The following is a 19,126-nucleotide window of genomic DNA, read 5'->3' as shown; positions in this document are numbered from 1 at the left end:
TCATCATATTTACAATATAGCAATGCAGAGACTCAATATGAGGGGCAAGGCCTTTAATTTCTTTCCTTTATGGACATTATATAAACAGAGGTCTTAGGGTTTAATTCAAAAGATTTTCTATTGATGCTGACACTGCCTGCTTCAATCTAGAAAGATTTTGAATAGTAATAAGGATGCTTTTTTCATCATCTTTCTAAGCTAAATATGTATTTTCTCTTAAAAAACAAAAACAAAAGGCTACAGGAAGCTCAAATATTTTATAGTTGATCCACATAAGGGGAAGATGTAGATTTATGCCTGGCTCTGGCTCTACCCAAAGAGGGTATCAAGGAAAAAAATACATGAAAGAGAGAGTAGCATCAGTGAAGATCTGCAATGTGCTGGAATTTGTCTTCCATTGGAATCCATTATTTATTATGCAGTGTAAAGTGGTGTGTACAACCAATTTATAAAGTGCACTTTATCACCCCATGTGAAATTTTATGCCTTTGTTGTGACCACCTTAGTTTAGAGATATTAATACTGTTGTTTTCAAGAACTCTACTGCAGTAGAGTTTTGCACTAGGAAGTTCATAAGAAAACTAACAAAGAATTTGTAGTGTAAACATTTTTAAGTCAGCCTATTAAATTAATGATCCTGTCTTGAAAGTAGTTTAAAAAACATCTGTCCACTCAAAAATCAAGTTAAAAAATCATCTGCCCTTCTGTCTGTGACTCTGCCCTTTTGGGTGCTCAGGATTAGTAGAAGCACTTAGTGCACATACATTCTTGTAGGTACATCTGTTTTGCTCAGCTGCAGTAATTCTCCCACTTACGTTGTGTAAATCTCTGCTCCAGCTTTGTGTGTAAGGAGCATACAGGCTTTTAAGGCATCACTGCATGTTCATGGTCAAAAGCATCATGTTTACATTGATATGTCAGGCATAGCCAAATATTTCTTGTGAGTTTAATGAAACTCATATGCTGTAATGTGCAGGTTGCATAGTGCCAGGAAGAAGCAGCTAGGGCAAAGATTATTAGGGATTAAGGAAAGTGATACATTAAAGCTCCCTTGTCCCTGAAATGGCTGCAGAACAGGCTCTGCTCAACCTCTGCTGAGCAGCTTCACATATTTTTCTTGTTTGGAAGCCCTGTAATTGCATTGCAGAAAGGATGACTTGTATAGCCAACAGTGGTCAAATAGTTTACAAAGGGTTTCTGAAAACTTCGGTGTATGTGGGACGCTGCTTCTCTGTATCATGGTCTCATTGTCAGCTAGTTTTCAGAACAGAAGTTGCTGCTTCTCTGAAGTTTCAAGACCTGTTCTAGATCCTTGGAGAGAACAGCAGTACAAAAATATAAGCTAGTGCTATTTGCAGGTATCCTTTGTAAGCCTTGGTGCAGGAAGTCCCTGCTTTATTTGATGTCATTTCAAGGTTGTTAAAAAATAGCTTGCAATGCTGAATATTCTTTCTCATCACTATTGCAATTTGTATTACTTCTAACCTTCAGTATATACCTTAAAGCTCCACTTTGCTTCCTTTAAAATTATCTGAAGGACTGATGTCTTAGTAGCAATTTGTTCTACTGTGAAGGTGTTTGTGTTTTTCCTTTGTCAGTGATAGCATTGGCTTTTTAAACACTTTTTTGCCTTTTTTTTTTCTTTTTTCTTTTTTCTTTTTTTTTTTTTTTTCTTTCCAAAGCTCTTATGCTTGTATGCTGCTCTCCCTTTAATCTCTTCTAGTAGCCAGATTCTACAGCAGCATTTAGGGGCAAATTCCATTTTTTGTAATTTTTTTTTTCTGTGTTGCAGTGATGTGGTTTTGTTCTATAAAGAAGTTTTGACACAATTTATTCAATAATTAATTTTATTTCTTGAAGTAAAAATATATTTTATCCTCTGACTTAGGGCTGTCTCTCTGTAGGTGTCTGGGTTCTTGCTAATTTGTATGGCCTGACTAGCAAGCATGTTGAGATAGGAAAAGAATAATCAGCAGTATTAAGACTAGCATGAAATTTTGCAGAGTCCTTTTAGAAAAAAATTTCTGGAGGGGTTGGAGCGATTTTGAAAAATCTTTTTGTGACCTTAAATTAAACAGCCAAAGTAGGTTAGTAATTTAATATAATTTTTAGTTGCAATTAGTTGCAACTAAAGCATTAGGTGTAAGACTGCATATGTGGAAGTTCAGCAGAGTTTCACCTGAAACCAGCTACTGTGTCTTTTAGGAGCCTTGATGTTGTTGAATGGCTGTGACATGTGTCCAGTGGTCTATGGATCATCCATATTAGCTGTAAAGTATCCTCTTAAGCCAGAAATTAAATTGTGATTTCACTTGTTTTATAGTTTGTCTCATCAGACAAAATGTTTGACCTCTTCCTGCTCTTCATAACATAGGCATTAGGTGCTGTCAGTAATTGTCATGGAGCTTGGCCCATGCATAAAGCCTTAATTGTTCTCTGTTTTTTGTCTTGGATAGCTATATGAAAGGCTCATTCTTGGTCTTTTTATCTTATCTAACAGCGTTAAAATAAATCTTACTTCCAGGAAAAACTTGTGGCAATTCAAGCAACGAGTTTGAACTCTTCTGGTGCCTTTGCACATGTTGAGTCTGGTTGCCTTGTTGGGGTGTGTAATGATTTCCAGATGATGTCTTGTGACTGCTGACAATCTACAGAGGGCAAGCTGGACACATGGCTCTCCTTGATGTTCAGGCTTTGCTTTGTGAGGAGAAAGGGGAAAAGGAATTTTTGTTGTTGTTGGAGCAGGGAGGCTGAACAGATGGTCAGCAGAGGATTGAAGTAATAGGTGGCAAGCAGGCAGAGAGGAGAACCAGGTAGGAGAAAATGTAAGCAGACTGCTCTCTGGTACCTCTGCCTTCCCCTTCGCTTCTTCCCAGCTGCTTAGTAAAGAATGCCAGTGAAATGAGAATAGAAAGTGAAAGGAAACTTTTCTCATGGGTTTTGGAAAAGAGATGATACTTTTAATACTAAAATAGGTTAATAAGTTGGTGTGTAACAAAGTGTAAACAATTATTCTGGTGGCTGCAGAGAAGCAAGGAAAACAGGATGATCTTACCCATGTGATGGAATGGGAGAGGAAAACTGACTTTCAAAAAACCTTCACTTTCCCATTGGAGAATTCAGGAGCCACCATCCCCCGAGGATGTTATTGGTGAAGATCTCAGCATTCTTACCAGAGTGGTACTATACAGTCACTCTGGAGCTAGAAAGTGTATATGAATCCATTTCTAATTTTAAATAAAGTCAAACCTGTCTGTAATGAAGAAAACCTTTCTGGGGCAAGTTGGCTTATTTATGTCAGCAGTGTCAAGCAGAGAGAGAGTTTGGTTTGAGCTCAGATTTCCCTGAAGTGAGAATGTTGTCATCCAGTACCAAACACACGAAGTAGGAATAGTTTTCTCCCTGGTTTTCTGCAGCCAATTTAAAATTCCATTTAGTGCACTCCTATCACTTGCAGCTTTTAAATAATTTGTGGGAAAGTAACCAAACCTGTGATAGGGAATCTGCACCTAGGCTGTGGTTACTACGGAGTTGGTATGTACAGAGGAGAAGTTGGAAGGCCAGGAGGCTGCTTCCAGACCTGAGGCTGCACAGGTGGGTGGTCTGGTGCTATTTGATTTGTCACCCTCACTACATTTTGTAAAGTCTCTTAAAGTATCAATGCAGATCTTTTTTCATGTTATTATGTACTCTGGTGACTGCTGGGCCTATTGCCCATTCAGTTTAGAATCACTATGCTTGCTTTGGTACTGTGTAATAAAACAATGCATAAAATTTCAGCTGAATTTTTTTTTAAGGTAAATTATTTACTGAAAGTAATTTGCATCCTTCTGCCTGCTGTCTCCCACATGTAGCATGGAAGGAATCCCTGTGTCAGGTTTGACAGATTTTGCAGATATTTGAAAGAAACTCAGAAGCTATGTGAAAGTATGGTAATTCTCTTGAATTTAGGCAATTTAATCATCACAGAACTTGAAGGGTCACCTGTCTCTTTGGATGAAAAGTACTGCATACAACAAAGAAGGTTCAGGAGGCAGATTCTGGGAATGTCTGTTTCTCAAATGTGCCTTTTTATTCAGGGTGGTTTTTCCCTGCTCCTTGTCACCTCTGCAAACCTTTTATGCCTTGCTCAAAGACAGAATTGTCAGTTGTTATAGGCAGAGCTGCTGGCACCTCCTGTCATTTCTCTGTAAGATCTATTTTCTGTTTTTTATTTCTTTGTCGAACTTCTGTTCATTCTGAGATTTTCCATAACTTATCTGCCCTGACATCTAACTTGAGAGCAGAATGTGGCTTCTCTGTTAAAATCAGTATCTTCTATACGCTCTCTATGTTTAGCTGTAATTTTTTACATCAAAGGCAAGGTGCCACTTGTCTTATTGCATGCTCAAAATCATTGTTGCACCAAGGTCTACAAATTAAGCCATCTGTAAATATGTTGAGAACTTTGACACAAGCAGAAGGAGCATTTTCTTTGCCTACTTCTGCTATGTGTAAAATACTGCCATCTTTCCAAATGAGATGGAAAAACTTGAAAACTTGGCCCAACTTGGCCTTTATGTGATCTCCTAAAGAGAGGAAGCTGGTTCTCCTGAGCTTGCAGTGCCCACCCATTCCCAGCATGTCTGGAGGTTACACTACGCTTCCTCCTGTTCAGGATGTACCAAGGTGTTAGGGAGAAATTGAACAGTAGACACTCTGTGTCCACAGCTCCAAAGGGAACTTCCCGAGGAAGTGGAGTTGTTCATACTGTTTCAGTCTTCCTGTTTCAGTGCAGTATTAGGGGCAAAATGCTGTGCTGTCCTGTCTTCTGCCAATTTTGCATTTCTCTATTACTCTTCATAGATTTTTATTTCTTCCCATATATTTCCAGAGTTAGAGGGTATAAAGTGGAAATATACTAAAAGATTTTAAATGTGAGAGTGGGCAAAGTATTTTAAGAGTGTGATGCTCCAGATGGAGCCTTTAGTTGTTTGCTTCCATATATCAGAAGTGTTGCCCTCAACAACAGAGCAATTGACTCTCTGGTGCTGGAGAGGAAAGTGATGCTGATGGAAATGTTCACATGGACAAGGTACTAGATACTGCATCCCTCTGCTGAAAGCAGAGACCGTCTTTTGACAATGCATCCCTGAAAGCCTGCTCTTCTCCTGTGGGATGGGATTATGATAAGATCAGCATTAGTGAAGCACCCAGCTGTTATTGCAGACTCTTTTCCATCCAGAGGGACTGAGACTATCTAGCAGCCCTGCATAGTACAGCCCTTCAGCATTCACAGATCTCAGTCCCAGCACATCTGCTACTCCTGAGCTGCCTGCCTGTGGTATGGCACTGCAAAGCACAGCTTTCCATTGCTGTGGCAGGACAGTATCCTTTTCTCCAGGCCAGCTGCTTACAGAAGGAGGGAAAAACCTTGTGACTGAGTTATGGAATCCAATCTCCAATTAGGCAGAGAATATTTTCAACTTCATCAAGTAAGATTGAGTTGTGTCTTTAAATGTCTGGCTCTGATTTCTAATTTTCTAAAACAGATGTTTGTGTTTCTGGTTTACCTTTATGTAGTGTTTCTAATTGCAGAATAGCCAGTCGATTTGGACTTCTAAATTTTGGCTACCTCATCTCTGGTCACAGTAATTTCTTAGTTTCTGTTCTGCAGTGTGTTATTTAGAGGATTAACACATTTCTTAGAACAAATCATAGTTACTGGAAAAGTGATAATAACTACATATCTCAGTATTTACTTCATTACTTGATGACAGGGAACCAGCATAGAATTTCATTTGGCTTTTTAAAGTATTTACACATTTTTAATAAGGCACTAATTCTTTGTGCCTTTAATCCTGACCTTTTCTGTTTTTTCTACTTGAGTTCCTTGGGAACAATGCATTGGAGAGTGGTCATTCTTCTTCACACAGAGCTTGTTCTTTGGGGTTTTCTCCTGTCTGCAGGATGCAAAATTCCTTACCATTCTGTAATCCAAAATCTTGTTACTGGATCTTGACATGTAGTTGGGCAGCTGAGATGTCACCTCTGAAGTTTGACTGTCTTTTCAAGTGAACCTTTAAATATATCAAAGCCATTCTTCAGTTTTTCCCACCCAAACTTCACACATTAATGTAGTACATATTTCATAACAGAAAATATCAGAATCATTTTCATATAATTAATTTCTGATTTCATTTTCTCTTACTATTAATAATAATTTTTACATTTAAAAAAATAATAGTGAAGCAACATGTCAGCTTTGTTCACACCTAATTCTGCCCTCAGAGTAAATGAATGCATGTCTTTGCAGTTATTTTTATTTTTATTCCTACATCCTTAAGTCAGAAAAAAATGCCATTGAAGCCAGTGGGAGTTTTACTCTTCCTAATAAAATATTTGAGAAGGAACATAATGCTTGTGGATCAGAAAGGCTAATTTTGTAGGTTTCAGGCTTGTCATGCAGACAAGATAATGTCTGGCAGTTCTTTTTATGCTGGGTGTTGATGTAGGAGCTATTGCAGCTTTTCCAACCTTTAATTTTGTGTAAAACTGTGTGTCATTATTCATCCACACTGTCTATCCATTAAAAAAAGTAACAAGAAAAAAAATAAATAAAAATAATACCTTCTAGGATGGAAGGCAAAAAGAATTACTTTGGACTTTGTATCTCTTTGACTCAGTTGGATGACTTACCTGGTAAAGAACTACTGACCTGTGAAAAATACTGTGATATTCACTACCGTTTTTTAAGCCCGTAATTCAATTTTAAAAATTTATTCTTCTGAGTTGCCAAGCATCTGGAACATCCATGTGAACACTGGGTTTGAGGTGTCTCCAGTCAGATACTCAGGTTTTATAAAGTTTTAGAGAATATTAATTGTAGAATCCAAAGCATATCTCATAGTCCATAGTTGTTTTTAAGTTCAATTTTTGAGGACCAAAGAATAAGAGACTAAAGAATAAACGTAATGATACACTTTCATGTGTGGGCTTAAATAATCTTTGAAAGTAATAGAAAATAGTATTAACCCAGTGAGGCTGCTTTCAGATGAGAAATTACACGTGATGATGTTTTAAAGGGGTGCTACATAGGTTAATTATTGAATGGTATTTATGCAGCTTCTGAAACAGCAGATTTACATTCAGCAGCAATTAAAAGACCACTGCTCACTGTTGCTCCTCAGTTCTGTCTGACCATAAGTGACTCCAAGACTGGATTTTGTTGCTGTAAGGAGGATGACAAATTTAAGATAAAATAAGGGAAAGAAATGCTGACTCACTTTTCTCCAATTAAGACTTCACAAGAGAAGTTTATTTTTAGTCTTAGCAAATAACCTGGTGTTCTGATCTTCTGTGAGTATTTATACTTCTTTATTTTAATAGAGAATTTATACTTCTTTATTTTAATAATTCCCCTCAAGGCCAATATAAGCTAAGCATGTAAATCTCCAGAGAACTGATGGAAAAAGGCAACCCCGTTCACTTAAATGTAAAAATAAACCATTTGGCATGCAGAGAAGAATCTCATAAATTATTATTTCTTTTCTTTCTCTGTCATCTAGTACTTTCTTGGCCAGATTGAAGGCACACACGATTTCCTGTTTGCATTTTTTTGCTTTGAAGTGATGGTGAATAAATTTATTAAATTAGAACAAAAAAAAATCTGCTAATCTGTTGCTTGTCTTCTATTTCAATGGGTGATCTAAAAGTCTGAAAGTATTTGTTGCAGTGCTGTCTACAGTTAGTTGCAAGGGAAGTAACCTTAATCAGATTTTTAAGATGTGTTTTCCTTCCAGCAAAATCTCCAGGTCACAGCTTTTCCAATTACACGGGGAAGAAGGCAAGGAGACAAAGCTAGTCTGGGGAGTTTTCTTTTTCAGCAGCAAAGTTTGCATTTCTTTTAATGTAGTTAAAACGTTTGACAGGAGAGAGTAGGGTTTAGTGATGTGAGGTGATTTCCAAATGAGTGTTAGCTTTTTGCTGACCTACTTTTGACTAGTGGTGTATTCTTGTCCATTACTTTTTGTCATTGAATAATGCTGGTATATTAAGCTGTGTGCTTCAAGGGCATTGTAAAATTGCATGTAGGGGCAGGACGGAACTGTGAAAGTGCGAATTACTCTATCAGATCAAACCCAATTAAAAAGTGACAAGCACAGCAGGAGAAATTGAAAGCAAGGTTTATCTTTCATGTAACGTAAGAAGTCACTATATCGGTTAGAAACAAAGTGAGTGTGAAACAGATTCTCCACCTCTTCTCATCCCTCTCAAAAAATTAATAATATCTGCTGACTTTATTATCCAAAAGAATAAGCCCCTGAGTTGTAACAGCTCATGTTGAAGGACACTGTGACAATGGCAAGAGAAGGGGAAGTACAGCACCCGAACACCTTGAAGCTGTTTGCTATCAAAGCATGCACTGGGCCTCAGGTCAGCACATTTGGGGGTTGATGGATAGGGAGTTTGCAAGAAGTGGTGGCCGTTTTTATAAAGCTGTGGTGTGTCATTAAAGAAAGACTTGCCGTCTTGCAGGCGCTCCGCAGTTCCACAGGAAGTGGAGGAATAAAAGCACTGTAAGGAAACTGTGAGCTTTTACTAAGCCCTGTAGTTGTTACAGAACTGCTACAAGCTAGGAAAAGTTATTTAGTCTCCAGTGCCATTACAGGAATCCTTATAAACCCTTTTGCATAACATCCATCATCACTCTTCTAATGAGTAATTGAGCCTGTGAATGTATAAACTAATGCAGTTGTCTGTGTACAATATAATACTGCAGAATCCTGCTTCCAGATACTGGGGGTGTGGTGGGTTTGGGTTCTTTGTTTGTTTCAGGCTTTTTTGTTGTTTGGTTTGTTTGTTTGTTTGCTAACCTAATAAACCCATATAACAAGCAAAACGAAACAAAACAAGCAACCAAAAAGTAAATCAACCTTGCAAAAGGTGTTCTGTGCTTGCCATTGTGTTGCAGACAGCTTCAGTGGTGTGTGACTGCTGCGTGGCCTGGTGACCAGCACCTTCTGCAGACAGTCGATGTTACACTGACCCTGATGCTTGCTGCTAATGGTGCTACCTCAGTCAACTCCTCTGTGTGTAAACTTTAATTTGGCTAATACCAAGTCTTCAGGTTAGGCTTTAGTGGGTGAACCATCTATGTTGTGAAGGGAAAAAAACCCAGCAAACACAGAAGGGGAAAGCACTTGATGTGTGTAAGCTGTGCTTGGAGCCGTCGTATTTTTCAGAAAGTGGGGGAGATGGGTGGATAAATTCACAGGGTACCTGATCTATTTAGTATGTTTTGCCTGTAAAAACAGTGATGCTCTGTAGGATGCCTCTTCATATAAAAGAAATATTTGATGTACAATGAATTAAGAATTTAAAAGAGACCAAATGATTCACAGTCCCACTAGACTTGGATTTCGCAAGCAGCTGTTAGGGAGAAGGGAAGAAAAGTTGTCACATTGTGAAAATGGTTATTACCTAAAAACCTTCATTTTCCTGAAAGAAGTTTACTTTCTACCATTGATGCAGTGCCAATGGTGATTCAAAAGAACATCTTTGTTCTTTTTTGTGTTATGATAAGTAATCTTTTGGAGTGTCTTCTGGGTGAAGAAGCTGTAGGGACAGAGAATGTCTAGGTCTGAATTTTAAAAACAAGCAAACAAACACACACAACCATTCTCCCAGACACTAAACCACAAAAAAACCACAACCTAAATTTCATAACAATCTTGAGTGGCGTTTCTTTTCATTCTGTAGTGTTTTTGTTTTATCAGAAGAAGTTTGATACAAGATTAATAACAATTTAAAGGACTGTTGTGCGTGGACTGATACATTTGTTAGTCTGGCTTACTTCTCCTAAAGGTAAAGAGGAGGACCTAGCTGTGTGGGTAATACTTCTTTTGTGGAGGTGATTTTTTTTTTGGCTGTCATTGTTGTCTTTGTTTTTTATTTTGTCAAGAGGAAACTTCTACAAACTGTGCCTTTGTTAGTCTCACCATTTTTCTGGCCCAACCAAGAGATTAATGCATTCTTTAGTGATCTATTATTATAATTTAGATACAATAGACTTTCAAGAAAAAAGGGAGAAGACACCCACACTGTAATTTGAAAGTGAAAAAGATTAATGAAATTCTTATTCCTAACTGATATGTGTAAAATATGTGGGTAAGAGATGAATTGGTTTAAAAAAGGAAAAGCCCCATAGAACTGTACAGTTATATCATTACCTAAATTTGGCTTTTATTTTGCAGTGACCAGTGTAAAAGAAAATGCTGAGAAGTACATGGAGGTTCTGGAGGATAAACTGCATAGGTAAGGAATGGTATCATGAAAACCTTTGAAATCTTAAAAACTCTTGTACATGCAGCATTGATATGCATAAAAGTGTTAAGGAACTTGCATTAGAATAATACCAAAAATAGTTAAAAGTAGGAAATACCCTTTGTTCATGGCTGCATTCAGCAGCCTGGCAATGGGTGCAAGTAAAAGAAAGAATCACTGTGTTCTTCAGTGCACAGGGCTGCTCTGGAGCAGTGGTCCAGCCAGAAACCCTGAAATATTTGGGATATGACAGCTGTGTGGAAAATCACCCTTCTGCTCCCATGCAAAACACAGCACTGAGCAGGGCCAAAGAATCCCTTACCAGAATTCTGGACATCTTTAGCAAGTAATGATAGTCTATATAACCGTTTTGAAAAAATGCCAATTTGGGGCATGGCAGAGAGCAAGTACAAACCAAGACAACAAAAGATATTTAAAGAACTAAATTCTAATGCAGAATTTACAAATTTTTATGCCTTTGCTTTTTGAAACAAATGCTAACATTTCTATTTCCTTCTCTTGGTGTGTGAAGAGGATTCTAGGTGACCTCTCTGACTTTAGGCTTCTCCTTGAAATATTGTTAGCACATATTACAGTGCTGTTGTAATGGAATCTTCTAGTGAGTGAACTTTGCCCTGAATGAGCATATTTGTATTGAAAAAGGCTTTCATGGGTTGTCATTGGAGTTTTTGTATTAATAAAATGTAGTCCACCAAATAAGCACCATTTCCATTACTGAACAGGTATAATTAATAAATTGTTACCCTTCTTAATTTTTTTGTTGTATTGATAACGAGAGGGTTCTATATATTTAGTTTTGCTCATTCATACTTTTGAATATAGAAATATTTATTTTACTCAACTCTTAAATTTAAAAAATATTCAGATCAGAATGAAAAATGATGGAAACAGACCTGAAGATCAAGCTTTGTTTCTGTGTGCTACTTAACCCTCTCTTAATAATATTTTTACTCCATATACTTCATAAGTTTAAGACAAGTCTTAAGGCCTTTGTGTGCTGTCTTTTTGAAAGCCATACTCTTTATTATAAAACAAAGTATAGCTGCATCTTTTGATGCTTCTAGAGTGTATGGATTTAATTGACATGCCAGGTTCTCAGACGGATGTAAATTTTCTCTTTAAGTGTTAAATACTTGGGGAAGTTGTATGTTTGTTTCTCCTTCCAGGGGTTTATTAGATAGAATTTGCAGGTCCCAGATGGTGAAGATTCAGTCCTAAACTTGTTTTCCAAGATGTGCAAATGGTATTAGTCTAAAAATAGTTCAAGTAATTAAGAGCTAAGAATTTGCTTGAATTTTTAAGGAAAGAGAAAATCTTTAATGTTTTTATTACAGAGACATTTCCAAGATAGAATGTCCTGAAAAATATTTTATTTTCATGCAAATAAGGTGGTTATAGATATTAGTTTATTATAGATTCTTTGGTCTTTAAGTAGTTAGCTACACCTGCTTTACAGCTTGAGCAATCAAAAAAAAAAAAGCAAGCAAGGGCCCAAGAGGCTTCCTCGAACCCTGCCCCTGCTTAGAGCAGTAACTTGAGAGAGTTTCTCTTTTTTGGTCTTCATATAGATGCTCATATTACTCATTTATATATATCATAAGCTAAAGAAAGAGTCTCTAAGGATAGTTTAAAGAGTACGTTTTAAAATTACATTTTAGATGGATGGAATTTGCATCTGGCTCATGGATGCACTTTTGGGGATGCTCTTGAAACCAAAAGAGGATCAAATCTGGGTAGCATGAATTCAAATAAGCCTCTAAAGCTTTTCTCCAGATGAAATGTATAATTTTGCCAGGTAATGTTTCAAATAAAAACAGCCTAGATTCAGAACCTTTCAATTTAAGATACAGCTTCAAAGTAAAGCAGAACTCTTAGAAATGTCATTTTTGACCACTTTGTAACAGAAGGAAAAGGAAGTTAATGAAGAAATCTCATAACAAAACAGCTTTAATGAAGATTCAAGTTTCAAAAGATCAATTTTGACAGTTAATTTCCCTCCTCCCCTTTCCTTTTCTTTTTTATTTTCATAAGAAAAGTTTGGAATATATTCCTCTTATTCCTTTTGTCCTTTTTTTTTTTTAATGGTTGGAGAGAGGGAAGGGGAATCTAGCTTATTTGCTGGAATACCTTTTGGGGACATGGGGGTTTTGGGTTTATTTATTTGTTGGTTGGTTTTAAAAACAAATGCAGTGCTTTTCACTGGGGCCTAAAAAATGTATCCATTGTCAGGTAGCTTAACAGAATACATTTCATTAGGAATGCTACTCTTTTGATAGCCTTGAACCTAAAGAAAAAATGGGAAAATACGCATTTTAAAAAATGGGAATGTGTTCAGTGTCTGACAGTTTCACCCCAAGGAAGGAGAAGAGCCCTCTAAGTATACAGATTACTTGACATTGTTTTTTCCTGATTTAAAATTTAGGTCATATTCTGACAGTGGACTGGCAGTTGTTGAGGACAGTATCCTCCAATAAAAGAATGAACCAATAGCATGTTTAATAGTGCTGCTGGCCGGCTCTCTCCTAGTCACCAGCATACATCAAGCCATTCTTCAAGTTTATACATTAAATCATTGTCTGCTCTCTTGAGAGTGTAAATACCATTGCTTGCCTTATGTTAGTAAACAGGAGATGTGCAAAAGTGGTCAGAGTTAGGATAATAAAAGTGAGTTCAGCAGAGACCTCTGTCTGTGTGAATATGTGAAGTACAAGAAGTTTTGTGTGGGTAACTTCAGCTCATCACTTGAACCAATTAGGAGGGATTGTATAGGAGAAATTTACAGTAATTTCTCTAGCTCATTGAAATTCAGATGAGCATCTTCTCAAGGGAGCCTTGTTGTTCCACAGAAAGTAGTTTCCTTTTTTTCATTTCACTTGTTTCTACAAGTGAAGGCTCTGCTTGCACTTTATATCATTACCATGAATAAAGTGGACTTCAACCATCCAACTCTTTCAAAAACCACCGAGTTCTGCCATAAGTGAGCTTTAGTCAGGTAAATGGGTGAGGGTCACAAACTGATCCTAGGAGAGAGTGCTGTAAAGCCATAAAAGATTTCATATCAAGCTGCTAGTCCCTGTGTGTCATGTTATAGAAACTGATATCTCTCTGCTGCATGGAAACTGCTGTGCTAAGGCTGCTGAGTAAGGCTTTCCAGAAGGTTTTCCCTCTTGTCTATGGAGCAGCACAGGCATGCTTGTGAGTGCCAGATGGTCTGTGGTAATTTTGTGTAACCCATGACCCTCCTCAGTTGTGCTGAGGGCTTTTCCAGCTGCTGGTAGTATCTCAGCAGTGCACAGATAGGGCTGAAATGTCATCTTTGCCTGCCTGCTCCCAGGACTGTGTTTTCTACTGTGCTTCCAAGAGACTTTACAGCTCCACCCCTTGCTGGATAATGATCTGATCTTATTTTGCTTACCAACAGTTGTGCTGCTGGAGTGTTAAAATGCAGGTTAGACAAAATACTAGATCCTTCTAGTGACTCATTTAGTCCCTTTCTTCTTCCCAGCTGGTCTAAGTCATACACAGCTGTGAGAACATGAGCTCCAAAATTCTGAGAAGCAGACACTTTGTATGTGGTGATGCATTCCTTTATATCTCTTGGCCCACATGGTGATGACTTCTAAATCCCTTATCATAGCTGCCTTAGGCTGGAAACAATTTTTTTGTAGCAGCTGATGTAAAGATGACATTTCTTGAGCTGAGGGAATTTAATGTGATTGTACTGTTCTCCAGACCTCAGAAGATTATGCTGTGACTTCCATTCATCACAAAAACAGGGTTTTTAAATAGCTTTTCCTAATTCCCAGATAGGAATCGTGAAATTATTTTGGGGGAATAATGTTGTTCAAGAATAACCAGTGACAATTACACAAAGGTGATTTTAGTGAGCTATTTTCTGTGCTATCCTGCAAGAAAGGTGAAATGCACAAATACAACAAGATGCAATACTGCAGTGACTGTACTTTGCCACTGTTGAATGATATAGCAGCAGGAAACTTTGCGAATGTGTACAAAACCTTTCTTCTTTAATTGACTCTCTTTTGCTGTTTGTCTTGGGTTCATTTTCTGTTCAGCAATGTTTGTTTTCACCTTAATGGTGCCTTTATTTTTACTCATGGATAATGGTACAGAAAATGTCCTGGAGTCTTACTCTGATGTGAGTTGTGCTCATCTGCATGGCTCCTCGTTCACTGAGGTGTTAAGATGGTTGGTGTGATAAAGGCAACTTGCATTTATTGAAGCAGCAAAAATCGAGCCCAAGGTCTGTTTTACCTGATCTCATGTGTGGGGCTTTTTTGATTATTTTTTTTTTTTTAAGAGTTTCAATCAAATATCACTGGACTAGTTCAGAACAAATGTGGCTGTAGCCTGATTGCTCAGACTGCTAGGGCATGCATGTATTCTGTGTCAGAAATAAGGGTTTCTCATGCAGGCAGTGTTTTCAATGCATTTGAGTATGTCATCTTCAGTGAGATCCTGTCCCATCAGGCAGACATACGATGTTCTCAGGGTCCCATACCATAAGCTGACAGGTCAGGATTAAATGCCACCACATCACATTCCAGTTTACATGAAAATGAACAGTCTTAGAAGATACAGTCTTTCCTTAATATTCACTGTTAGTTTACATACCACCTACCTAAAGTCTCCTTTATAAAATACTATGTTTCAGAAAATGTTCTGGGAGCAGAGCTGGGTATGAATGCTGTGAACAGCACAGCACACAGAAAGAGTAGAGTTTCATACTGCTGGTGGTCTTAAAGGTGGCCCCAGAGCACATCAAAAGGACTGTACATCCTTACAGATTTGTAGCTCTTTTTCTCTGTTGTTCATGTCTGGATGGAATATTTTGTGTTTTAACCTTGATTATATAGGGGTAGTTTTCCCAACTCTGTTGTTTGCTTATGACTTCAGCCTGTTGTTTATAAGAGGTCCTTTTCTTCCTGAAAAAATGCCCTTGGATGGCAGTGGAATCACTTGTGATGCCTTCTGTTGCACCAAAGGACTGCAGGACTAGGCTTGGTGTGATTAACTTAAGTACTGAAAAATTGGAACATGTTTAGAAATTGATTCTGCATGAAGTGAATATGGAACATAACTTGCCAGTTTCATAAATTTGGAAGAAATCTTTGCACTCTCCAGTGGCATTTGAAGGCATCTGCCTAATCATGGTTTGCTGTTCTTCAGAATAAAATAGTCTCTCTCGACCATACTGTGTAGTTTCATCATACTGGTGGATACCCAAAAGCTTTCATACACCACCAAATAAATTCTCATGTTTCAGTAATGTGAAGAACACATTGCATTGTCACCTAACCCTCATGGGAACAATTAAACACTTTACTTTGGACAATCCCTTCTTGTTCTGAACAATACAGCTGCTTTGTTTCAGTTACCTTATTTCTCTGTCTACATGAGAGAGGCTATCACAAAACCAGGTCTATTGTTTCTTAAAGGCTCATGTTTTCCTGATATTCTTTTCCAGCCTGAAAATGGCAGCTCTTGTCATACTACTTACTTTGCTGTGGAATGTTATGATACCACAAATTGAAGGATTATTACTTTCAGCCATTAAACCGGTAACAAGAACATAGGAACTTGTGAATAAAAGCAGCATTTTAAAGGTGTTTCTGTAGGGGAGGATTTGGCAAGATCCCACTGGTTTCTTGGTACTATTGTAGTGAGGGAAGTTTACTTGCCCAAAATACTCACAAATAAAAGGAGCTGTGAATAATGAAAAGCAAATTGCTAAGGGTGTTAGTTAACAATTTACAGGTGATTTTTTTTGTTGCTATATTGGCCCAGTCTTATTTGGGAGATATGTCCTTTTTGTAATAGTTCAGGAAAAATTCACAGTGGTGAATCCAATTAAAAAAGAAGAAAAATTTAAGTATTCTCTCTTGTTCTGTTTTACCCTCTGCTTTTAGTGTTGTGTGCTTTCTTTTTTGCTGTTGTTTAATTGCTCTGTCTTGATTTTAGCAATCTTAGAAAGGGACTTTTCTGATTCTTCTCCTGCTCTTTCCATTATTGTGTGTCCTCTGTCTTCCTTCCTTGGACTTGTCTCATTTCCACTTTGTGTGTGTTATTCTTACCTTTGTTTTATTTCCAACTTTGTCCCTTAGGACACCTATTTTTGCCCATCTCTTTTGTGTGACATGGAGCAGGGGGAAGTTGGAGAGTAGGAGTATAATAAGGCACTTTCTTCACAGAAGCCCTGTTCTCACCTTTAAAACACACTAGATTACTTTTCAAGCTGTTTTATTCTGTATGACTACAGTGCAGATTCTCACCAAACATCCTTATTGTCTTCACAATCATTTGCAATATATTTGAAAATGTTTGCAGTTTCCTGACAAAGTATAGTATCTTGGAAGCTCTTAGTAAATTTAAATAATGTCAGAAGAAATTTGATGCTATTGCTTCACAGAAGTGGATTAGCCTAGATTAACTGGGTCTGGAGGAAAGGGGAGAATCTTCACTATGCCTTTAATTTCTGGTTGTGGAAAGTGTAGCTGATGCCCACAGGGTGTGGAAAAGGAAATTGTTGCTATAGAAGTGCAGCAGATTAGAGTTTCTAATCGTGTTTCTGCAGCATAATGTGCGTTTTATCGTCAGTGTTATCTGGTGCCATGTGCTAGTGGAGATCCTTTGATAAACTTGTCTGTGCCAGGAATGGAACTCTCAGTTCCCAGCCTTGAACCTGACTTTCAGCCTTGGTAGAACTAAGATCTATCTACAGATGAAAATGCATGTTGCAGAAGCAGTAGAAATGGAGGGCAAAGAATGCAATCTGTTTCCTGCACCAAAGGAGAAAAGACATTTAAAAAAAACCCAAAACAAAACAAACAAACAAACAAACAAAAAAAACCCAAACAAAAAACATCCCCATCACCACCTCTGTCTGTGGCATCCACAAGATAAGAGATAATCTCATTGATGGAACCTGCCATGCCTTTTGTGGCAGTAGCAGGAATTTTTTGATTTTGCAGTGATAAAATTAATTTTTTGCTACAAGGGGAGGAGAATGTTGTTTTATATCCTAAGGAACCATCTGCTGGTTAAAGGTGTGGAGGGAGATTTTTGCAGAAAAGGAGGGATGAGATAGGTAGGCTTTTGGCCCCCATAGTACTCTGGGGAAGGGGACATAACACAAAATTTACTTTTTCACATTAAGGCCCAGTAGACAATTAGTATTGCACTGATGTATATGTGTTACATATAACAATTTTTAATGACTTGCTTCTATATGAGATGATAAGAAGTACAGAAGGGCACAAGAATTAAGAACTCAGAAATTGTTATTGTCTTTTTTTTTTTTTTTTTTTTTTTTTTGTATTTTGCCTGTTCAGGGATGCTGGGTCACAAATACAGATTTTTAATTGGGAGGTGAGGGAACTGTGGCACATGCCCATACTGTTTGATAAGAAGTAGCAGTCTGTTCTTTTTAGCTATTCTCAGCATTGAAACTAGATTTTTTTAGGGAAAAAAAAATAAAAAAAGAGAAAAGGTCAGATTTGAGGCCAGTTTCCAGTGCCTCAGATCTTTAGAAAAAGCAAAGCACATGGTTGAACAGCCTTGATGTTCTAACTTGAACTAATTCCCTGTCCATATTAATTCAGGTTTCATCCAGGGCTTTTTCCAAGTTACTGAATTAACATCAGTAGTTAGTATGTAGCATTGTCAAAGACAAGGTGACAGGGGATTTTGCTGCTTATTCATGGAAAATCTTGCCCTTCTTTCCTCTAGGCTGTTTGTCTTCCATTCACTTTATTCTTAGCATAGCAAAAATTGTCAGAGGGCAAGGCCTCTCCCCTTCTAAAAACAGAAAGTATTGCCCTTGCTTGAAAAGGAAATGTGATGAAAGTTCACAGCCTCTCCAGCTGGTTACTAATTGTGTATTTTGTTAGGATTTTGTTTTATTCTGTATGCCCTTTTCTTATGCTGCATTGTTCTGGTGCTGGTCAGTGATGCCTGCAGAGCTGTAGTTCAACACTTTGCTGAAATTCATTAGTGTCACATTCTCGTAGTGCACCCCCAGCCAGCAGCCCCACGGCCCCTCGCTCGCTGCCCCCGCAGCGGGGTCAGGGAGAGAACGGGAAACGTAAAAGTGAGAAAACTCATGGGTTGAGATAAAAACAGTTTGATGAGGAAAGTAAAAACCACACCCACAAGCAAAGCAAAACAGAATTAATTCACCACCTCCCATGGGCAGGCAGGTGTTCAGCCATTCCCAAAGAGCTGGGTCCCTCACACAGAGCAGCTACTTGGGAAGAGAAATGCCATCAATCCAAACATGCCCCACTTCTTCCTCCTTCCCCCACTTATATGCAGCATGATGTTATATGGTCAGGAATATCCCTTTTGTCAGCCTGGCTCACTTGTCCCAGCTGTGTCTTCTCCTATCTTCCCTGCACCCCTAACTTCCTCGCCAGTGTGGCAGTACCAAAAGCAAAAAAGGCCTTGGCTCTGTGCAAGCCCTGCTCAGCAATAACAAAAACATCTCAATATTATCAACCCTGTGCTCAGCACAAATCCAAAACACAGCCCCATAGCAGCCACTGTGAGGAAAATTACCTCAGCTAAAATCAGTACACACAGTAGTCCTCTCTGCTGCAAACTCTTGCCTCGTTCAGAGTAAATAATTCTATATCACTTTGCTGCTTTGGTGTGCTGAGATTTCACTGTTTTGGAGCAAAAGTAAATTTTTTCTTATCTTTTTTCCCAATCTCTTGTGCTTTTCTTGCTTGAATTGTATGAATCTTATTAAGATATTAAAATTCATATTAATAATTTTTTTTGG

General features: G+C 37.9%; 1 protein-coding gene across 3 annotated transcripts in view; it reads left to right on the top strand.

The window, feature by feature from the left end:
• The window catches only part of DISC1 (DISC1 scaffold protein), a 190,248-nt gene that overhangs the window by 136,296 nt on the left and 34,826 nt on the right, over positions 1–19,126 (top strand). For all 3 annotated transcript variants that reach the window (XM_086877818.1, XM_086877817.1, XM_086877815.1), the window contains one exon: positions 10,236–10,296. In XM_086877818.1, the coding sequence (XP_086733944.1) occupies positions 10,236–10,296 (61 nt within the window). The remainder of the gene's footprint in view (positions 1–10,235; positions 10,297–19,126) is intronic.

This window comes from Cyanistes caeruleus, chromosome 2 (assembly GCF_971803275.1).
Source record: "Cyanistes caeruleus chromosome 2, bCyaCae1.hap1.1, whole genome shotgun sequence".
In the NCBI taxonomy this organism is placed as follows: domain Eukaryota; kingdom Metazoa; phylum Chordata; class Aves; order Passeriformes; family Paridae; genus Cyanistes; species Cyanistes caeruleus.
This window is presented reverse-complemented; position numbering and strand designations above follow the sequence as displayed.